At 38.0% G+C, this 20,215-nt stretch overlaps 1 protein-coding gene across 2 annotated transcripts in view; it reads left to right on the forward strand.

Moving 5' to 3' along the window:
• Positions 1-3,352: 3,352 nt before the first annotated feature.
• The window catches only part of acsf3 (acyl-CoA synthetase family member 3), a 31,700-nt gene continuing 14,837 nt past the window's right edge, over positions 3,353-20,215 (forward strand). Inside the window, exons 1-7 of one of the 2 annotated variants that reach the window (XM_043245631.1) lie at positions 3,353-3,419; positions 4,328-5,057; positions 7,219-7,374; positions 13,379-13,533; positions 13,813-13,958; positions 17,052-17,149; positions 18,182-18,308. In XM_043245631.1, the coding sequence (XP_043101566.1) occupies positions 4,377-5,057; positions 7,219-7,374; positions 13,379-13,533; positions 13,813-13,958; positions 17,052-17,149; positions 18,182-18,308 (1,363 nt within the window). In that variant the 5' untranslated portion in view covers positions 3,353-3,419; positions 4,328-4,376. The other variant, XM_043245632.1, reaches the window with a different exon arrangement.

Here is a 20,215-nt window from a genome sequence, read left to right on the forward strand (position 1 = left end):
TTGCCATAGTTATTGGGAAAGCCCTGCTCCTTCCTCTCCATATGGGCTGGTTAATGCAGATCATATTAGAGGTCTGCTACACGACCTGAGCCCGTCAAGACCCAACAAACTGTTTTGTGTCAGACTGAAGTCAGGCTTCATGCATAACTTCAGGTTTGTTATTGTTGAAAAAAAAACCTGAATGCTATAGAATGATCAATTCAAATCGCAGGGCCTTGTTCACGGCCTGGGTTTGGGTTTAATTTAAATCACACTCCTTATAAAATAAGAAAAGTAAACAAGATTGATATATAATGTACATTATTTCTCTCACAGTGACCTAAACAGACACAGCGAGACATGCTTCTAGTGCAATAAACAGTTTATCTTTCCACACAAAATGCAAAATTGGTATGCAGCGTGACTCTCAATTGCAGATAATTATTCATGTTCACCATACAGTTTTAAGATGCAAGATTTTTGACTAATGAGATTTCATTGAGAGACTACCCAATAATAAAGCCATTAAAAAATGCTGATTGGGCACACATGCTGCTGATTTATTGTTTTATGTATGGTTAGTGTTACTCTATCCCTCTCTCATTCAAGTCAGCTTTCACTTGTAATCCACAGTAACCATCGGTGCTTGTATACCCCAAGAACTAAAATGTCAAACCATGCCAGCACAATTTCACTGTTTTCAAAGCAGAATAACTCCAGTGCATCTGAGTCCTGAAGGCCAGCCCTGTTCCTGACATATGCTCTGGGAAGAGGGTAGAGAGTCAGGTCCAGTGTCATGTCTGCAGCGTGCTTTTCCCTGTCCCGCGTGGTGAGGATCGCTTATCCCCCTGCAACTGCACATATGCTCGGGACATGGAACAGTTGGACATGGCCGTGGGCTAAACTGGGTCAGGCTGGCACAGATGGAGCTAAACTCCCAGTGGGTCACCAGAAGCTGAACAAAAAAGAGAACTGCTGTCTTTGAATCTTGACAGATATAATCTGTCTCAGTTGAAAAATACCTTAAACAAAACCTGTAAAGAAAATTTAATCCAATCTAGGTCGCATGGCTCTGTGGATGTCAGGGCTTAAAACATAACGGATGTCTACTTCACTTAAAAACAAAGCCTGACATGTTTTTGTCAAAAGTGGGGCTTGATGTTGCCTTAGCTGCTCCACTCTGATGTAAGTACACCCTCCCAGTCCCTCTTAAATAGAGCAGAGTTCGTTGTTTTATTAAAAAGCTGCGATGTCTTAGATCCTCTGGAGGTTTTTCAACTTTTGCAAAATTTAAAGAACATGACAGTTACCCCTCGAGATACCAAATGATGCTTTCCAAATGATGAAAGCTTGTAACTGCTTTAAAGCACTGATACTGTATGTGCTGAACCACAGTCATGGGGAAAATCCTAGCATGGGAAAATCAGACATGGAAAGGCCTCATGGTATGTGTTTTGAGTATTAGTCCAGTGTAAACCACACATTTTGGCACAGATGGAGAGCAGCGTTAGTAAAGCTCGACACAGTGAATTCACAGCGAATTTCATATCCAGTACAACAAATATTACAGAGTAAACATGGAACACAACCGTGCCCAGCAGAGAACCTTGGGGAACTCATACGGAATAATCCAGTAAAAGTGGGTCTTTCTTTCATTTATTATTGTTATCAAATTCCGTGAATACTAGAAGAAAAAGTTTTCTTCTCATTCTTTCATGGCATCTTGGGAAAGAACTGCCATAAACAGTTTCCTGAAGTTTCTTGTATAATAGAGTACAAAGGTTTCCATGTGATAATGTTGTGATCTTCCTCCCGAGACCAGATGCCCAGTGTTGAATAAAGTAAGCCCAGATGCAGGCTTGTCCTCCTGTATACAAATTGTCCAAGTATGCAAAGCATTTGTTTGTGTGCCATGAGTCTAGCATGTGTTTACACAACTGTATCTCTTGGAAAGAAATCAAGTTTGCAGCTGCAGCACCAAATAATTCATCGCCCGCTCCGCGCCCAGGAGAAGCCACAGGTAGTTGATGAAGTGGCAGTGCCAAGCATCCCAACTGGCATAGACAAAGCGCAGCTGCTGAGAGTCAACGCAGCCAGATGCCGCCGTCAACGTGCCATGTGTTCTAAGAGGGGCAAGAGGGGGAGAGTGAGGCGCTTGCCAAGGCATTCTCATCTGGTGCCAACCTGACACATGTTTTTGGAACACCCCTTGATTTCGGTTCCCCACTCACTCTCTGAATCTTTCAAAAAAGAGGGGGCGTTTCTCTTCTCCCACAGTTTTCAGCGAATTCTGTGCCAACCAAATGGGAAGCTGGCGCCCACTGCCGGACGTGTTACCTGCTAACACCGTGACTGAGAAGATACCAAGCTGGCGGACAGCCATTGTAGCTACGCGTCAAATATACGCTCACCGGGTTGCCTTCTACTCGCCGGGTCACCCTTTGGACTTGTTTCCAAACCAATCGGATTGTTGACGAGCGAATATGTTTGAAGACCAGCTGGAATTTCTAAATTCACACCAAGAGCACGCTGGGGTCCAAGCCTGGTTCCGTTACAAAAAATCGTTGAATTCCTCAAGAAAGAAGAAGGACGTCCATCAAAATACCTAAATCACGTGCAATACAAAGCGCTAGCAATCTGATCTGCATTGAAAGCCTTAAGGAGAGTGTTCTCGCTTCTAGCTCTTTCTGTGGTGGTGAATGGATCCTCCGTTGACGATACTACTTCTCAAACTGGAGGGGAGATTCTCAGACAAAGCTTTCAGTTTGCAGGAACATGCCATCCCTATTTACCACGGAGGGGTTTAGGGAAGTGAGAACTTTTTGAATGAGTGCCATGTCTGAACAATTCTTATTTGAGGCCCGCGACTGCCAGCTGGTGGCTAAGTGTGCCCGTGCTGTGAGCTGATGCCAAAACCAGTTGGCATGATGAGACTTGGGTGAGAACAGTGTGACGGCAAAATACACGCTTAGATGTCAATACTCACCAACTTCAGTCCATCTGTCGGTTTGCCTCATCATATTTTCATACTAGTTTTATGTGTAAGTGTTTGACTTTTTCTGCAATATATATGTATTTTTTTAACTGTATTGTTGTTATTGCATTTAATTTGTAATCTTTAGATTTTGTAATCTAACATTAAAGCTAAGGCCAGCATTTCTAATTGATGGCGTCCATATCACTAACACAAGATATTATATACTTCTGTTGAAAATCGAGATAACGTTTTAGTTGATGTATTATTCCCTTTTTGTCATTCAACATAAGTTAAATGCTAAAATAACATCTGAAGATACTGTTGTGGCTTCCAAACTCCAAAGCTCTTTGATGACACACAAGAAAAGAGTCCGAGTCAAGCGCATGGTAAATAAAGGTTCCGCTTTGTTTCGATTTCCGCTCGGATGAATTTAAACGACGCACCGCATCCAGAATGACTTTTGGTAAGAAACGTATTATTCTGCGTGTATGTTTGAGGAAGGTCTTGTAGTTCTGTTACGATTTTGTTCATAGCAAGCTCGGAAAACGATATAACGACTAACATTTCCAGCTGTCCACACCAGGGCGTCTTCAGAAGTGTAAGAAATGTCGGATAACATGTTCTAAGGAGACTACTTGAACTGAACTGTTGTTTTAATATCGACTTTTATTATGTTTGAGTCTTAGGTTGAGTTTACCTGTGCTGAATGAATGAATAATAAAGGAAGATGTAATAAAAATAATAATATGTATTTATGTAATAATATTTCTCCCTAAAATTATTTTATGTGTTCCTCTGACCTTATCAAGTAATGTGACAGGTGGAAAAGAAGATAATATCATAAATTCCGATTTTAAAGAAATAATCAAAGAACGATTTTGTGCTGTTAAAAGATGCTTGGAACTAAAATAATTTATTTTTCTGAGACACCATACATAAAAAAAAAAAAAAATTAAATTAAATTATATATATATATATATATATATATATATATATATATATATATATATATATATATATATATATATATATATATAATTTCTTAAAGTGTATAAATAATATGTTAATTATTATAATTAATAAGTGCATATATATATATATATATATATATATATATATATATATATATATATATATATATATATATATATATATATATATATAACATGAATAGATAAATAGAAAAGTAGCTATTTATTGTAATTATTTAAAGGCCAGTGAAAATATTGACAGAACATTCAAATATCTTTTAATTTTAATTGTAAGTAATGCCTTTTAATTGTCTTACTGGAAAAACTGTGTATTTTTAATCCTTATTTTTATATACACTGTATATTAATGCTCACATCTGTTTTATTTTGTTTTCCCAAGTTTAGACAGATGACAAAGATTGTGGGCGGTTCCAGTGCAATCCTACGCTATGCTGTCGTTACACTCTTTAAGTTGGTCTCACTGTAGGGGAGGCAGAAGAGTCCTGAAGTGGCTGCTGGGAAATGTCCAGCAGAGAACTTTCACGTCATCCAACCTAAAAATCTCTCCAGCTGTAGGGAGAGCTGCTCCTGTTTTCTCCAGAGCTTCTGCGTATGGTGACAATGTGGCCATTACGGATCACAGCGGGAGCCACACCTACCGCTCCCTCTACAAAAACAGCAAAAGCCTGGCGGGGCTCATTGCTAAAGCGCTCGCCTGTCAATCAGGAGACCTGCAGGGCAAGCGCATTTCATTCCTGTGTGCCAATGACGCATCCTACACTGTGGCGCAGTGGGCGGCCTGGATGTGTGGAGGCATAGCTGTGCCCCTCTACAGGAAGCATCCTCCAAGCGAGCTGGAATATGTCATCTCAGACTCCCAGAGCGAGCTGCTGGTAGTCGGACAACCTTTCGTGGATACCCTTGAGCCCTTGGCCCAGAAATTAGGGCTGCCCTGTCTACAGCTTCCCAACACATCTAGCCTAGATACTCTGCAGTCTGAGGACACGCAGATGGTGCCTGAGGAGAACATCTCAGACTGGGCAGGGAGGCCAGCCATGATCATTTACACCAGTGGCACCACGGGCAGACCGAAAGGAGTGCTTCACACTCACAGCAGCCTGCAGGCCATGGTAAATGAGTATTTATTTTGTGAACCTGGACCACAGGACTAGTCTTAAGTAGCACAGGATATTAAGTAAAGATCATCTTCCAGTTAGATATTTAGTCAATTTCCTACCATAAATGTATCAAAACTCAATTTTTAATTAGTAATATACATTTGTAAGAACTTCATTTGGACAACTTTAATAGCGAAATCTCTCAATATTGAATTTTTTCGTACCCTCAGATTTCAGATGTTGAAATAGTTTCTCGGACAAATATCGTTCAATAAAAAATAACCATCCATCAATGGAAAGCTACTATATATCACGTTAGATGAGCCACTTTTGAAGCTGCTTGGAAATCAAATTTACTAACAAATTTTACTTGCTAAAAATGACAAATAGTAATGTAAAATGATAAATAATAAATATAAATCTCATAGTCATTATAAGAGAACATAACATCAATAAAACAGACATGTCAAGTCAAAGAAAGCTTTTCTTTTTGCATAAGTATTCTCATGAGGTTACTGGCGCTAACGTCGATATTGTTCTTATCAGCATTATTTAAATGGTCTTCTTTTGTGTTCCACAGAAAAAAAGAAAGTCACACAGGTTTGAAACGACATGAGGCTGAGTAAATTATAACAATAGTTTAATCTTAAGGATTAACGTGTGCTACCATTTGTGTAACGCAAAGCCTATAATGTTTATTTTTTTCCGAAATACAATCTAAACCAATATCATGCTGCACGACATTGGACACATTCATGACAGAATTATAATTTAGCTAACAACTCTTTTAGTGTGAGATGAATAACAGGAGCTGAATGGCTTCGATGAGAGCTGTAGCCGTGGAATGAGAACCCCTCCCTCCTCTGATGTCATTGCATTCTTTTACTTTTGTTCCACTTCGCCTCTCTGAATAATCATTCTGATTGTTTAATTTCATGGGCCACTCAAGGCAGTGGGTTTTTTCCAGCAAAAATTGACCTGCATTTCCAATAGGGTGGAAAATTAGATCACTCTCAATTAAGGGGGAGCCTCTTCGGACGAGCTCAAGTGCCTGTGTTTCTCAAAGACCGGACGGAGCTGCCGCTCGTCAATTGTTTATCGTTCTCACTGCTCCCCACTGTAGTAGTCTACTTTTTCAATGGTATTGTGGAAAGTGAAGTAAGCAATGGTTTTCTTGGTCACACTTTATATTAAGTGGCTTTAACTAGTATGTACTTACATCAGAAAATATGTACAATGTACTTATAGCGTTCATATTGTACTGCTAAACCCTTCTGCTGCTATTGTGGTGGGATACAGGTATGGATAGGGACAGGTTTGGGGGTATGGGTAGATTTAAGGGTGGGTTAAGATGTAGGGGATGGGTCAGCAGTGTAATTATGAAAGTAAAATTAACTACGCATGTAGGTATTTTATAAAAATACAATGTACACAATAAATGCATTGCACCAAATGATTCATTTAAATGTAAGTGCATAGTAGTTAAAGCCACCTAATATAAAGTGGGACTTTTTCTTTTGTAATCAGTCTGTGATTAAAGTGATTGTCTACTTGTAAAATATACAAGCGAAAAATATAAAATGTGACTAAGATAAATGAATGCTCTTACTTGAGTTCTGTGCAGTATCCTTGTTCAGTAGTAAAGAAACTGTCCCGGGTACTTCAACCAGTGTGATTATTAATAGGGGCTTTGCTTATATGCATTTCATGTCAGATTTTCCAAAATGTACCAAAATCATGCAAAACAAAATAAGAAATGTAATGCCTGTAAAGAACTGTAAATGTAATAGACAGGTGGATTTTAATTAAAGTTTGATTATAGGTTATGACACAGATGCAGATAACCTGATGAATAACACCCAAGCACTAGGACGTTGTGGTTGAGCGTACATGTTTTGACCTGATTCAGGACTGCGTGATTGTGTGTGCATGCACCAGCCCGGCTGCACGTGGTAAATAATCATGTTCATGCCACAGCACAATGAGAACTGAAGAGTTGCTTGTGCGCCGTTCAATCCATTTTAAGTCAAACAGTTAATATTAATTCAGATTGCTGATTTAAAGGTTTTGAGCACAATGGTTTTGGCCTTTTTCCGTGTGTCCAGTGTGATTGTCCCATGCTTCGTACACGTGGAGCCTGTAGGTCAAAATCTCTTTTTTTCTTGTCTTGTAGGTTCAGGGTTTGGTGTCAGAGTGGGCATGGAATAAAGATGATGTCATCCTGCACACGCTGCCTCTTCACCATGTGCATGGCATCGTAAACAAACTGATGTGCCCACTCTGGGTGGGTGCTACCTGCATCATGCTGCCAGAGTTCAGTGCTCAGAAGGTACAGTTACTTCATATACCATACAGATCGTAAATCTGTCGACAAAATCCATTTAGTTTGTTGTGATTTATATTAAGTGGTCTTAACTAATGTACTTAACCATTTAGTCATACATAAGTTGTTCACAGATGCCATTTGGTTAGATATTTCGGTTATCTAATGTAATAATGCTCATACTTTTATTTGTGTTGATTTTATACAAATACTTTTGTAGCTGCATTGATAGCATCTTTTACTGTAGCACAGTCAGAAATATTTGTTTTTACTGTTAATATGGTAACTGTCATGCTAAGAATTATTAGAGATGAATCCAGTGTAAATAAGTATCCTGGGTCATTTACTACTTAATTTATATGTCTCAAATTTGTTTTAAATTTGCACTCATCTCGTTTTGGACACAGAAATCCACAATAATAGTTTGTAGTAATATCATACACTTGAGGGCTCTTAACATCTGAAATGGTTACTCTACCCCAAAATTTAAATTTTGAGATTAATCGCTTATCCCAAACTCACTCCAAACCCCAAAAAATGTAGTTTGTCTTCAAAACACAATTTAAGATACTTTTGGATGACAACTAGGGGGCTCGTGACTGTCCCATTTACTGCTAAGTAATAAACACTGTCAAATTTTACTTTTGAGCAAGACTGGAATATCGCATAAATATTGCATATAAAGCACTGTTTTCATCTGCGAGACAAAGTAAAAATAGTCACTTCCCGATAAACCGGTGCCAAATATCACTAAGAAAAAAGGTAATCTGCTACAGCAGTAGAATTATAATAAATTATTTGTGCATCAGAGCAAGCATACGAAGCATGTGGTCATGCTATCTTTTGGGCAAGTGCTTACTGTTTGGAAATGCAGTTGTGAAAGAGGAGGTATTTATTCCAAACATGACCATGTGTTTCCATCGTAGTTTATGCACATATTTTGAAATTGAGCAGTGGCCATATAAGGCCTCCAATACATGATCAAAGTTCATCACCGGGTAAAGTAACCCCACCTCAAAAGAATAATTGAGACATTTTTGAGGGAATTTTTTTTTCAAACTTAACGACAAGCTTCACAAATGTGCTTTAAACCATTCAGCGTTCTTGCCTGGTAAGCTTCAATTACTGTACATTGCCATAAATGTGTTTTCCATTTGTATTTGCAAACTGGAATGAGTCAAAAGTGTCTGTGGTGATTGGTGGCGTGCCACAGATGCGATATGTACGCATTAAGTTGCGAATAATTCCACAACGATTGTTCCACAAAGCCGTTCTATTTGTTCCATCATGCACTCACAGCGGATCTTTCTGAGGGCAACATTGCAGAAGTCGTGCTTGCAAGCGTCAGTGAGTGGGGGCGTCATCCCGGCTCCCCCGGGGAGGAACTCGTGAGACCTGCACAATGAAGTTGTGTGTAGCAGCGTGGAGGAGGCTGCTGATCACCCTTATCGGGTACTTGTCAGAGGGATGCGCTAATTGTAGCCGTGTTGCTGCGTGCCAGTGCTGCAGGCATCAATACCAGGACTCAGGAACTGACAGGCTCTGGCTCAAACCTCTGTGTGTATGTGTGTGCGTAAAAGACAGCCCGGACTGTCACAGCGAGCACAGAGTTTGCGTGATGGATTGCCCAGTGTAGCTTTGTATCTGGCCACGCCAACTCTCGGTAAAGGCTTTAGAAGCAGATCAATGGATGGCGTGACATTGAGGAATGATCCACGTTTTGTAAAGGGAGGGGGCTTACGGCAGTGAGCGGGCAAGCGGAAGGGCTTTAGGTCCAGGAGAATTTAATGGGAGTCAAGGATCTGATTGACAAGTAAGGTCTGGAGAGGACACAACAGAGAAAAAAGACATTCGGGACAAAAAGAAAGTTAGATTCTCTGTTTTTCACAGATATGACCTCGAACGCACATGTTAAAAAACAAACGCCTACTTTGAGAGATCAAACGCTTTCTTCACCGCAAGGGTTTTATTATTTACAACATGCGGTTCAGTAATTTTTAATGAAGCAGAAAAATCGATATTTGAGCCACCATTACTTTGGCTTGGAGTTGTTTGAGTGATGAGCGCTCATCTCGGTTCTGGTGGGAGCAAAACATGCGTGTAGATGAATTTATTGTGGTATGAATGCATTAGACAGCCTGCAGTCAGAGACTCTACTGTTATTAATGATGGGATGTAAAAGGTTATCCATCATGCGATGGTGCAGGGTGGGTGGTTTCTACATGTATGTTTCTCATTATTGGATTTCGGTGTGTGTTTGTTTGAGACTGGGCATGTACAATTTTGAAGATACATTGAAGATACTGAGTTAAAGACACTATGATATAAAATTTGGAATTTTGTAGCTTTTAGTGTTAGCTCTGAAATCTCTATATGCTAGTATACTTTAAGATTGACCAGGAAAACCTTTTAGAAGACATTTTTTGAAAATGTCGTCAAATCTTTGGTCAGCAGAGTCTTATAAGAGCCTCACTACATTTTTCACTCGAAGATAATGCTCTCTTGAATGTCACTTTTCATTAATTTCACTTGCCATCGCCCCTATTATAGGGTTATGAACGGTTCATATTTTGGTTTTAGGAGTCCCAAACAACAGTTTGACATTCATTAAAAAAACACTTTAATTTTCTTATAATATGCATTAATTTTTGTATTTTAACCCAAACGGTTCTTTCACTTTTCCAAACACATCCAGTGATTGGTTGATTTTATTTGAAGCAGTCATTTCAATGGTTCAGAGTCGACTCATTCTTTTGAGAATCATTAACTTATACACAGTGCACTTTCAAATGTTAAACTTTGCAGGGTGTTTTCATGAACTTAGAGCTGTATTACAATGTGTCATAAAGGATCATTTTCAGCCCAGATCCATGAGCACGCTGCACAACTGAACGAATCAATGCCATTTGAACAAATCGGTTAAATGAACGACAAAATGACTCACTCCTTAAAACTGTAATTTGCCGCCACCTACTAGTGGTTTGGTTTCAAATGAATCTTAATCTGTTCAGCTTCTGTTTCCTCTGCAGTCGAAAAGTGGAGTTTGTTGGTAACATTTTCTTATTATAACTGATTTAATTGAAACATTGTAAGAATTTGAGGTGAAAAATAACACATATATTTACATTGTCATTTAGCATACACTTTTATCCAAAGCGATTTACAAATGAGAACAATGGAGGTAATCAAAAACATGAAAAGAGGAACGATATGCAAGTGCTATAACTTTAGGTTAGGGTTAGGGGAAAAAATGTCTATTTATACACATAGTAGGCAATGAGATCACTTTTTTTATTATATACAGCAACTAATTTCTCTTTCCAGTCACAGAGCACTTCATTTTAAGAGTTGTTTAGGTGATAGAACATTTGTAACTTAGCACAGATTGGGGGAAATTGTATAATTTTATTTTATTGTATAAAGGATTTTTGTACTGGCAAAAAAAGCTGATTTTTGTTAGTAACGGAATTGGCAAAAATCTGTATCGGCCGGTCACAATTACAAAGAAATAGACAAAGGAGGAAAAATGCAATCATCGCATCTGTAATTTGAAAGAATACTCTCCTGCACCTGCCAAAATGTGCTGTTACACTGTCTATGCAGTGTGCATTGAGCTTGACTTGACCTTCAATCCCACAATGCAAAGTACTTGACTTGACCTTTAATTTTCAGTTCGATGAATGAACAGCTAAAATTTGCACTCCTCCTCCTCCTCCTTTATTTTATCCTTTATTTTTGCTACTTGCAGCTGTATTTAATTAGTTCAAGTTTCAGAAACTTTGGGTATTCTGTTATGTTTTTTCTTCAGCTAACAAATTAATTGGCTGAAGTCTGCAAAAACAGTTTGACAAGTTATAGCTTATTGTCAAAAATGTGCCAGATTTTATGTGAATTTGATGAGCAGCCTGCACAGGACAAATTTGCACAGTGCACTTTCGTATAAACAATATGATAATTCATTCGATTCTTTGTTGGGGGGCTAATGAAATGAAAAAGAAAAACTAGAGCAACTTGGGTACCAGAGTGGAGAGGAGGAGGTGTGGTGATGAGAGATGGGTTTTTGATGATAAAAGAAGTGTCACTCTGTGTGTGTGTGTGTGTGTGTGTGTGTGTGTGTGTGTGTGTTGGTGGGGGGGTTGATGGAGAGAGTGCGAGACAGCAGGAATGATAAGAGCATGGAGGTACTGAAGCAGGAAATAATGAAATGGAGAGAGAGAGAGAGGGAGAGAGGGAGAGAGGGCGGGGGGAGATGTGTGCCTCCCAGGGGGGACAGAGCCAAGGAGAATCTGTCGTTCACCTTCAATTAATTCACGCGTTTCTCCCACTGTGTTCTAAAGGTGCAGCCAGGCGTGCCGCCCGACTGCGAGACTGTGCGCGCGCCTGTGCCAGATGAAAAAGACAGAATTGTTATATTGTAACTTTTATGTGTGAATCGTACACATTTATGTTTGATCATCCATTGTACCACCTTTCATTCTCATGTGTTCGTACGTCTTACAATGAAAGTATTGCGACTGAAACGAGAGAGAGTGAGTGAGTAAAGTTAGATGCTCTGTAATTGATTTGTGTGCCTGCATGAGAAGTGTGTTTATATCGGCGGTTATGCTGCTTGTCTGCTTGCATCTGTTTCCGTCTGACAGACTGGGATGAACATGGGTGTGTGTGGCGGGGATTGGGTCTGCCGTCCTTCACTATGCTTCACGCAACACATTCATCAAAAGCAGAGAAACGCTGTAAAAGCCCAGCGTGTCCTGCACAGTGCACTCTTCACTCTGACCTCAATAGTAGCTCTACAGGGAATCTGAACTGTTTCTCTTCTGCTGTGAATCACACTGACCTTTACAAATCTATACTCGCTTTTTCCTTTTTTAACAACATTCCTCCAGTCGACAACCTTTCCCCCTAAGCTTATACAGTCACCAAGACAAATAACACTAGGGATGCACAATCAGTGAATTAATCAGTATCTGTAGTGGGTTTTTTATGTAATTAACCATCTGATTAGGCCGATACTGGAAGCAAATAATATCAGGGTTGTTATTTATTTATTTATTTTTATCCAGTAGTTTTGGTTATAACTATATTTTTTTATTCCACATAAAACATTTTTGATGTCTGATTTCACCTACTGTGAACTAAGGGGGTTTTTAAAAGCTGCTGAAAATATCTTTTAGTATTCCCATTTATCTCAGTAGGAGCTGGCAACATCCTGCAATCTTTTCTCAGTTCAGGGTTGTTTTTTATTGATATTTGCATTTCACTCAGTTATAAGTATTATCATTCATTGTATGAGAAATATCTGTGATGTTCAAAATGTGTGTGTGTGTGTGTGTGTGTGTGTGTGTGTGTGTGTATATAGATTTTTAATCTTACATTAATTGCAAATTGTACTTTTTCTGAACAATGATGCTTTTTGCCAGACAGTGGAGTTACAGTATCTAACACAGTGGTTCCCAACCTTTTCTTGTTTGAGGCACCCTTGGAAAGCCTTTCAAAAGTTCCCGGCACCCTTATAAGGAAATAGATATTTAAAATCTCCGTAGCTTTTTTATTATTATTTATTTATTTGTTTCATTTCGGGAGTTTGTATGCAACAACACTTTATACCTAGTCCTAGATGATATGAGAATACTGTTTACACTGATTCTGCCTTAATAAAAAAAATTTGTTGAAATTTTGGCGGCACCCTCAAAAGATCTCACGGCACCCTTAGTGCCGCGGCACACCGGTTGGGAACCACTGATCTAACATCAAACTGCTGATGCTAACCAGCCCAACTTTACAATAGTACATGCCGTGCTGAAAAGGAAAAAAAAAAAAAATGAATGAAATGACCAACATTTAAATAGCAGTACACACCTACAGTATCAAAACACGCTGAAATTATCATTTGCAAATTAGGCTAATTTATTTTATTTATTTTAAAGTGTAATTCAGTTACACATTTGGTTGATGATGTTTGAATGCTGATTTGTTTTGGGTTTTTTTGGTTTTTTTTGCTGTGTTTCAGGTTTGGGAGCAGTTGATCAGGTCAGAGTCCCCCATGGTGAATGTGTTTATGGCAGTTCCGACCATCTACTCCAAACTCATTGATTATTATGACCAACACTTTACTCAACCTCGAGTCCGGGACTTCATCAGGGCTATTTGCAAAGAGAGAATACGGTACCATCCTCTCTCTTTCTCTTTTAAAACATCACAGTAATTTAGCTGGAATCCTGTCTCACAGCTTCTGTCTTCAGATGCAACCAAAATTCCCTTTTATTCGTCAGTAAACCTACATCAAAGAGAAGCCTTCAGACCTTTATTTGACTCAGTCGCACAGGCTTCTGTGTACTTTACCTCGGGTCAAATGGCGAAACGAGACTTTTTGAAGAAAACAAGCAATGCATAATTTCAAACTAAAAAAAAAAAAATGGCCGATTCTCCCTCTCTTTCTCTTAGGTTGATGGTGTCTGGTTCTGCTGCTCTTGCACAGCCCATCCTGGAGCGCTGGGCAGAGATCACAGGTCATGTGCTGCTGGAGCGCTACGGCATGACTGAGATTGGCATGGCACTGTCCAATCCACTAAAAGGACCACGTGTACCCGGTACTGCGTCATTTCATAAATTCATCTAGTCACCAACTAAGTGGCATAGTTATATTTATAACGATAGCAAAAATACATTGTATAGGTCGAAATTATATATTTCTGTTTCATGCGAAATATACTTTCTACTATAAATATATTATATTACTTTTATTTAGTAATATGCATTGCTAAGGACTTCATTTGGACAGCTTTAAAGGTGATTTTTTTTTTTTCACCAAACCATACATTAATGGAAACTTGTTTATTCAGCTTTCAGATAATGTATATTCATTTCTAAAAAATCAACTCTTACGACTGGTTTGACGGTCACATATAAACAATAATAAAAAATGCTATCTAATTTATATTTAATTTCATTTAATGTCTTTTTTTTACTACTTCCTACTTTATGTAGTGTTAAACAGATGAGAGCTGAATTAGTGAATCACTAGTTACTGGTGCTATATTATTTATGATATTATCATAAGTGTCGTATTAATATGACATCAGTATTTTATATTTTAACAATAATGGTAATCATTAAAACCAGTATATCGACAGCCCGCATGAGAACCTTGGTATTTTGGTTGTTAACTATGAATACGACGTTTGCCAATTTTCAATGAGTGAATTAAAACCTGATCTATCAATCGAATGTGAATCGCTTTTTTAGTATTTTGTACCTTTTCCTTCTGCCAGACTCTGAAATAGAGCTATCTCGCCTTTTGTTACTTTTTCTTGTACTGATGTTTAGGCCCAATGCTCTAATCTCTATAACAGTATTTTTTTTTTCTCTGACAGTTACGATGCAAAGTTGTCACAGATCAACCTCCGTTCTGAAGTAGTTTTGTTTGTCTTTCTTTCGTCTGCGTTTTGTTGTTTACGCGTGATTATCTTCAGAGAAACTCTCCATGGGTCTTTCCGAGTGATGTAGCACTGATCAAACTGCTCCCGTCAACTTCCTAGTCTTCTTTTAGTGTCAGTATCAAAGCGCTTTCTCTGCTCTTCTTGCTTTGCTTTGGGTGTCTGAGGATTGTTTTGTTCGCTTTTCGACACGTGTTTGTGAGTGAAGGTGCTAACGTGGCTGTCAGAGGCAGCTCGTGTGCCGTGTTGTTTTATTAGTGAAGAGTTCGGAGGAAAAATGGTCTGAAGTTAATGCTCAGAGGTGATGATTATAAGGAGTTTGCCACTGTTAACATTTCCCGCTTTGTCCCTTGAGACTCGAGCGTGAGGCTGTCTAATTCAAAAGTAGGTTGAAGTCGATCAATATCAGTCACAGGTTTGACTGTGATCACCAGAGGAGACGCCCATGAATTATGATGAGTCTGATCTAATGTGTGTGGCGGTGTGAACCAAACCATAGTTGAATCCTTCTTCCAACGGCACGTCGATGCTGTAAAGCTCCAAACTGATTAAAAAGTCTCTTGAAGAAGTTGTTTTGGATTTTCGTTCCAGTCAGTTCAGGAAATAATGCCATTTTTACAGGTTTTAAAAAGAGCTCAAACTCATAGACTAGTTTAGGCATTGTTCAATTTTAGTATTTCGAGACCCATGCTACGATACAACATGCAGGTTTATCAAGTCACGGACACTGCATATCACTTCGTAACACCCATAAGCCTGCTGTTCAATCTATATTTTCTAGCAGAAGAGTGACACATCTTAATTGAATGTACTTAATAATTAATTGCATTTCTTGTTATTATATTTATTTAGCAACCGATTCATAAAGGCACACAGTAATCATTTGGTGAGGTGTACAAATATACAAAACGTACCTTTTCAGCTTTGATTTTAAACGAGCAAGAGAGCTTGTTTTTACGAATTGACGTTGTTTATTAATATTTATATTGATTTCCACGCAATTTCAAAGCTCCTTCTCTCTTATTCTTTTATTCGATCAATTTCTGTTGTAATTGCCCTACGCCAAATTCTCCTTCTCCGTTTTCTTACCATGGCTCACTTTCTGCACTCTCTATCTGTTTTCGGTTTAATTCAATTTTTACTGGCGTGACAGAAACTGCATTTGTATTACCAAAGCTTACCATAGCTGAATAAAATGAGAAATGTTACAAAAAATAAGTTAAATAAAGAAGTAAAATAGTGCAACTGGAGTAAACGGGTAACTGTAGGGCAATGTAAAATGAAATCCATTTTCCAGAATAAATAAACGAATGCCTTAGCAACCATCCAATGCACCCTATAGCTTTGAATTAAGCACAGGCAAGCACCACTGACATTTAAAAGAAATGTAAATCTAGTTAAACAACCCATTCAGAAAAACAAATCTAATTGTGCCAATAGTAGTAATGCACATATGTTTTTTTTTTTTTTTCCTTTCTGTGTTGTATTATACCGGGTGCTGCCACTCCCTATGATGGCACAGTGTGGAATGCTGTGTGAAAAGCTTTGAATAAAACATGAGCGAGTGTGTGCGCGAGTGTGTGTCCTCTGTTTTAATGAGGACTTGTGATGGGCAGAGGGACTGGAGGCTTGTTAATGGCTTCTTTAAGCAGTCTGGGAGCTATTGTGTCCTTTTCTCATTTTGTGACAGGAATGCTGCTACAGGGACAACCACATTCCAGTATATACTTGCACGCAATCATATCCCAGTGGACACCGTGCGTGGACCTCAAATCAGCCCCCATCTCATTTATATTCACACTCAAGCCCCTAATGGTCAGATTTCACATGCGTGTGTGTATATAGGAGTAAGACATCTCTTCAGCTCCGTACATATGTGCTACAGCTTTACAGCGCAGACAGAATTTATTTATTTTTTTTAGACGGATTGATCCAGTTTTACAGTAGGCTGACATTTTTCCTCCAAACCCTGCTATGTGTGAGATGCCGGAACATCGAATTTTGATAATGAAGGGTTTGCTAGAAGTATTATTTCTCCCGGCATTCAAAATGAAGCTTCTCCAAAAAATAAATCGGAATCAACAAGAAAATCTGTTTAATAATTACATAAAAGTTGATCGTTACCTTTTTAAGAAACATGGGAAACCAATAGTTTGACTGTAATATAAGCCACCAAAATAAAAGGCAGTATAGGAAAAAAAGTTGTATATAATGAAGTTGCTTGTGTGTGTGTGTGTTGTTTTTTAGGTGCTGTTGGAGTTCCTCTGCCCGGAGTGGAAGTACGTATCATGATGACAAACTCCACCAACACTATCATCGCTGAAGGCAAGAGCAAAGGAGCCCGGGTACCTGCCTTTTTGCTACACCCCGTTACACGAATTATGAGTATAATTTCTGTTAAACTGTAAATAATCAGCAACCGAATATAAACATGTTAGGCACTTTGAATGGAGGAATAATTATTTCAAATACTGGGTGCAGTGTGTGTACAAATGTAATTTTTCAATCTCTACACATTTCTAGTAATTAGTTAATTCTACTACACTACTTAAGCAATAATGATGAAACTCAACCAAATGTTAGAATGCAAGTTAAAACCAGCAGCTCTTTACAGAATCAGAATCGAGTATTCAGACAGACCATGCAATAATTGGATATTCATGCATATTCCAAAGCGCTTTCCATCATTTTGACACATAACTGTTGTATAGTCCACTTCTGAAATATTTCAGTAAACACTCCAAGTGAAAACAGGCAGGTATGTGTTTTTGAGCACTGTAAAAAGTTATGAGTTATGATTTGGAGAGAAAAACACGAGAGCAGACCACAAATGTGCGGTTTCTGATGTCTTTTTCACGTTAGCACGGCAGATCCAAAAAAGAAAAGAATCAGGAGAAACAGAACACAGCGAACCGAAAAAAGCTTTTATCACAGATATTTTTGTGATACCAGTGTCACACTAATTCCAAATTATTATTTTCATGATGGATAAAAACAGAGTTGTACATCTCATTTAATCAAACTGGTTGAGAAGGATTACTTGTAGGGCAAACAACATTATTTGTCCCCTAATATTTTAAAATCGTTTGATTCAGTCATTTTGCATAAATGTTCCCCAAACCCGGAAGTACTACATATAATTTAAAATGTATTAAACATGTACAGAATAGGGCGAATAGTCAATCTCTAAGTGTGTACACCTTCTTGTGCGTTAAATATTTGCCTTTTCATATAGAAATACTGATTAAATTACAAGTATGCGTTTAAATGTATTAAAAATTAGGATAAAATTTGTATTTATGCACACAGCTATTAATGAAAAAGACCTACTGACTTTGTACTCCTTTGAGTCCTATGTGTTTTTTCTTCCCTCTCAGGTGAAGGCTGGTTTGGAGGGGAAGGAGGGCGAGCTGTTGGTCCGAGGTTCTTCTGTCTTTCAGAAGTACTGGAACAAACCTCAGGAGACAGCAGACACTTTCACTGAGGATGGATGGTTCAAAACCGGTACCGCTCTCACACTTGCTTTATGCTTTTCTGTTATGGTACTACGCACGCAATGTAGGGGAGCATGTCTACACACTGTGCGAAGGCTGTGTGTGTTCTGACTGTCGGTCTGAATAAAGTACAAGATAAATCAAAGAAACTAGCAAAATGATAATAAGAGAGATAAAAGGAGAAGACATAATGGTCCAGTTTGCTACCGTAAATTAAAATAATTGTTTGCCCAAGAATGAAAATTCAGTCGTTTATTATTGAATTTTCTTTTATGCCACAGAAAATGAGATAAGATGCAAACTTGTCATGCTGCTCTTGTGCATAAACCTGCATATATATATATATATATATATATATATATATATATATATATATATATATATATATGTGCTGTATCCATAATGATCTGAAGCTATAAAACCACTTCTGTTTGTGCACCTGTGCGCATTCAAACTAATGGCAATTCTAGTTTAAATCTAGTTCAATCGAGTTAATTCTGCCAGGTTTGATTGTAAAATATGTTTGGAGAGCTGTGACAAAAAAATGTAGTTTGAAATATTATTTTGTTCTTTTATTTCTAATTTATACGGTAGGTAGTTGCACTTTGTTATTATAATTCGATGCGCTAAATATGAAAACTATATACACATATAAAAAAAAACACTAAAACTTATATATAAATTATAGAAATATAAAACAAATTCCAAATAGTTATAAAAATGATTATATTATTTCAGCACTACTAAAATAAGGCTGCTGCAGCATAGACGTTTGTTCCTTACTGAGAGCTATCTTATCGTTTCAGAAAATTATAGAATATTGACATCATTGGACAACTTTATGGCACTTTTGTATCTTTACACCCCAGGCTTCTTGCATTCTTTCATTAGATAGGAAATACTCTTTAAAATATATTTGTGTTCTATGAATGAATGTTGACCATTCTTACAACCATGATCATACTGTAAATGATGACAATTGTTTAAATGACAGAACTATTCTTTTAATATAAATAGAATGAAAAAAATGTAAAGGAAAAGAGAGTAGTTTGATGAGGAGAGAGAGAGAGAGAGTGAGAGTGAGTAGGAGGCAGCAAGGACAGAGTTGCAGTGCTCCACGCTTCTGTCACACTCCATTACACAGCACCATCCCATAATAGGAGAGAGAGCAATCAGCTCAAAACACACCAGTCTGCAGCCTGTGTGTGTGTGTGTGTGTGTGTGTGTGTGGTTTCATTGTGGTGGTATGTATTCATATGGACAAAATAGTTTTTGACACAGACTATGTGCTTCTTGTTTATTAATATTTAGACTCTCACTAGAAATACCAATACTAACAGCACTAATGAAATAATGTTACCAGATTTTGTCTGTCGGCATAAAGTCAGGAGGAATAGATGAATAAGCATGATATAAAACAACAAATTTTTGTTAGATTTTTTATTTTATTTTTAAGGGCAGGTGACTCTGAAACTGGTGATACTACAATAATACCATCTTTATGGTTATTTTCATTCCATTTAATTCACTTAATAACGAATATCCTGATATCAGTTACTTAGCCTCATGACATTCCAGATCTTCTGTTCATCTTAAAAACACAGATTAACAAATGACCATTTCCGTCCCTCAACTGAAGGTCGACTGAACCAAAACTTTCAAGTTACAGAAGGCCATAAAGGCATCATATCATGTTTCTTTTACTCGGTGTGCAAAGAATAGGATCACTTTTGCATGGATCTCTGACACACATTCACAAAATATCCATGACACATATGCGTTATGTCAAATTGGCATGAAACCGCCATCTTAGCATTGACGGGAGTTGAAGGTTTTGCAGATGATCTACTGGCGATGTGCAAATTAAAGAACACAGAAAGCAAGCTTATTTCCATAATGACCAATGCCATCTAGAAT

This window comes from Puntigrus tetrazona, chromosome 7 (assembly GCF_018831695.1).
Source record: "Puntigrus tetrazona isolate hp1 chromosome 7, ASM1883169v1, whole genome shotgun sequence".
Lineage (NCBI taxonomy): Eukaryota > Metazoa > Chordata > Actinopteri > Cypriniformes > Cyprinidae > Puntigrus > Puntigrus tetrazona.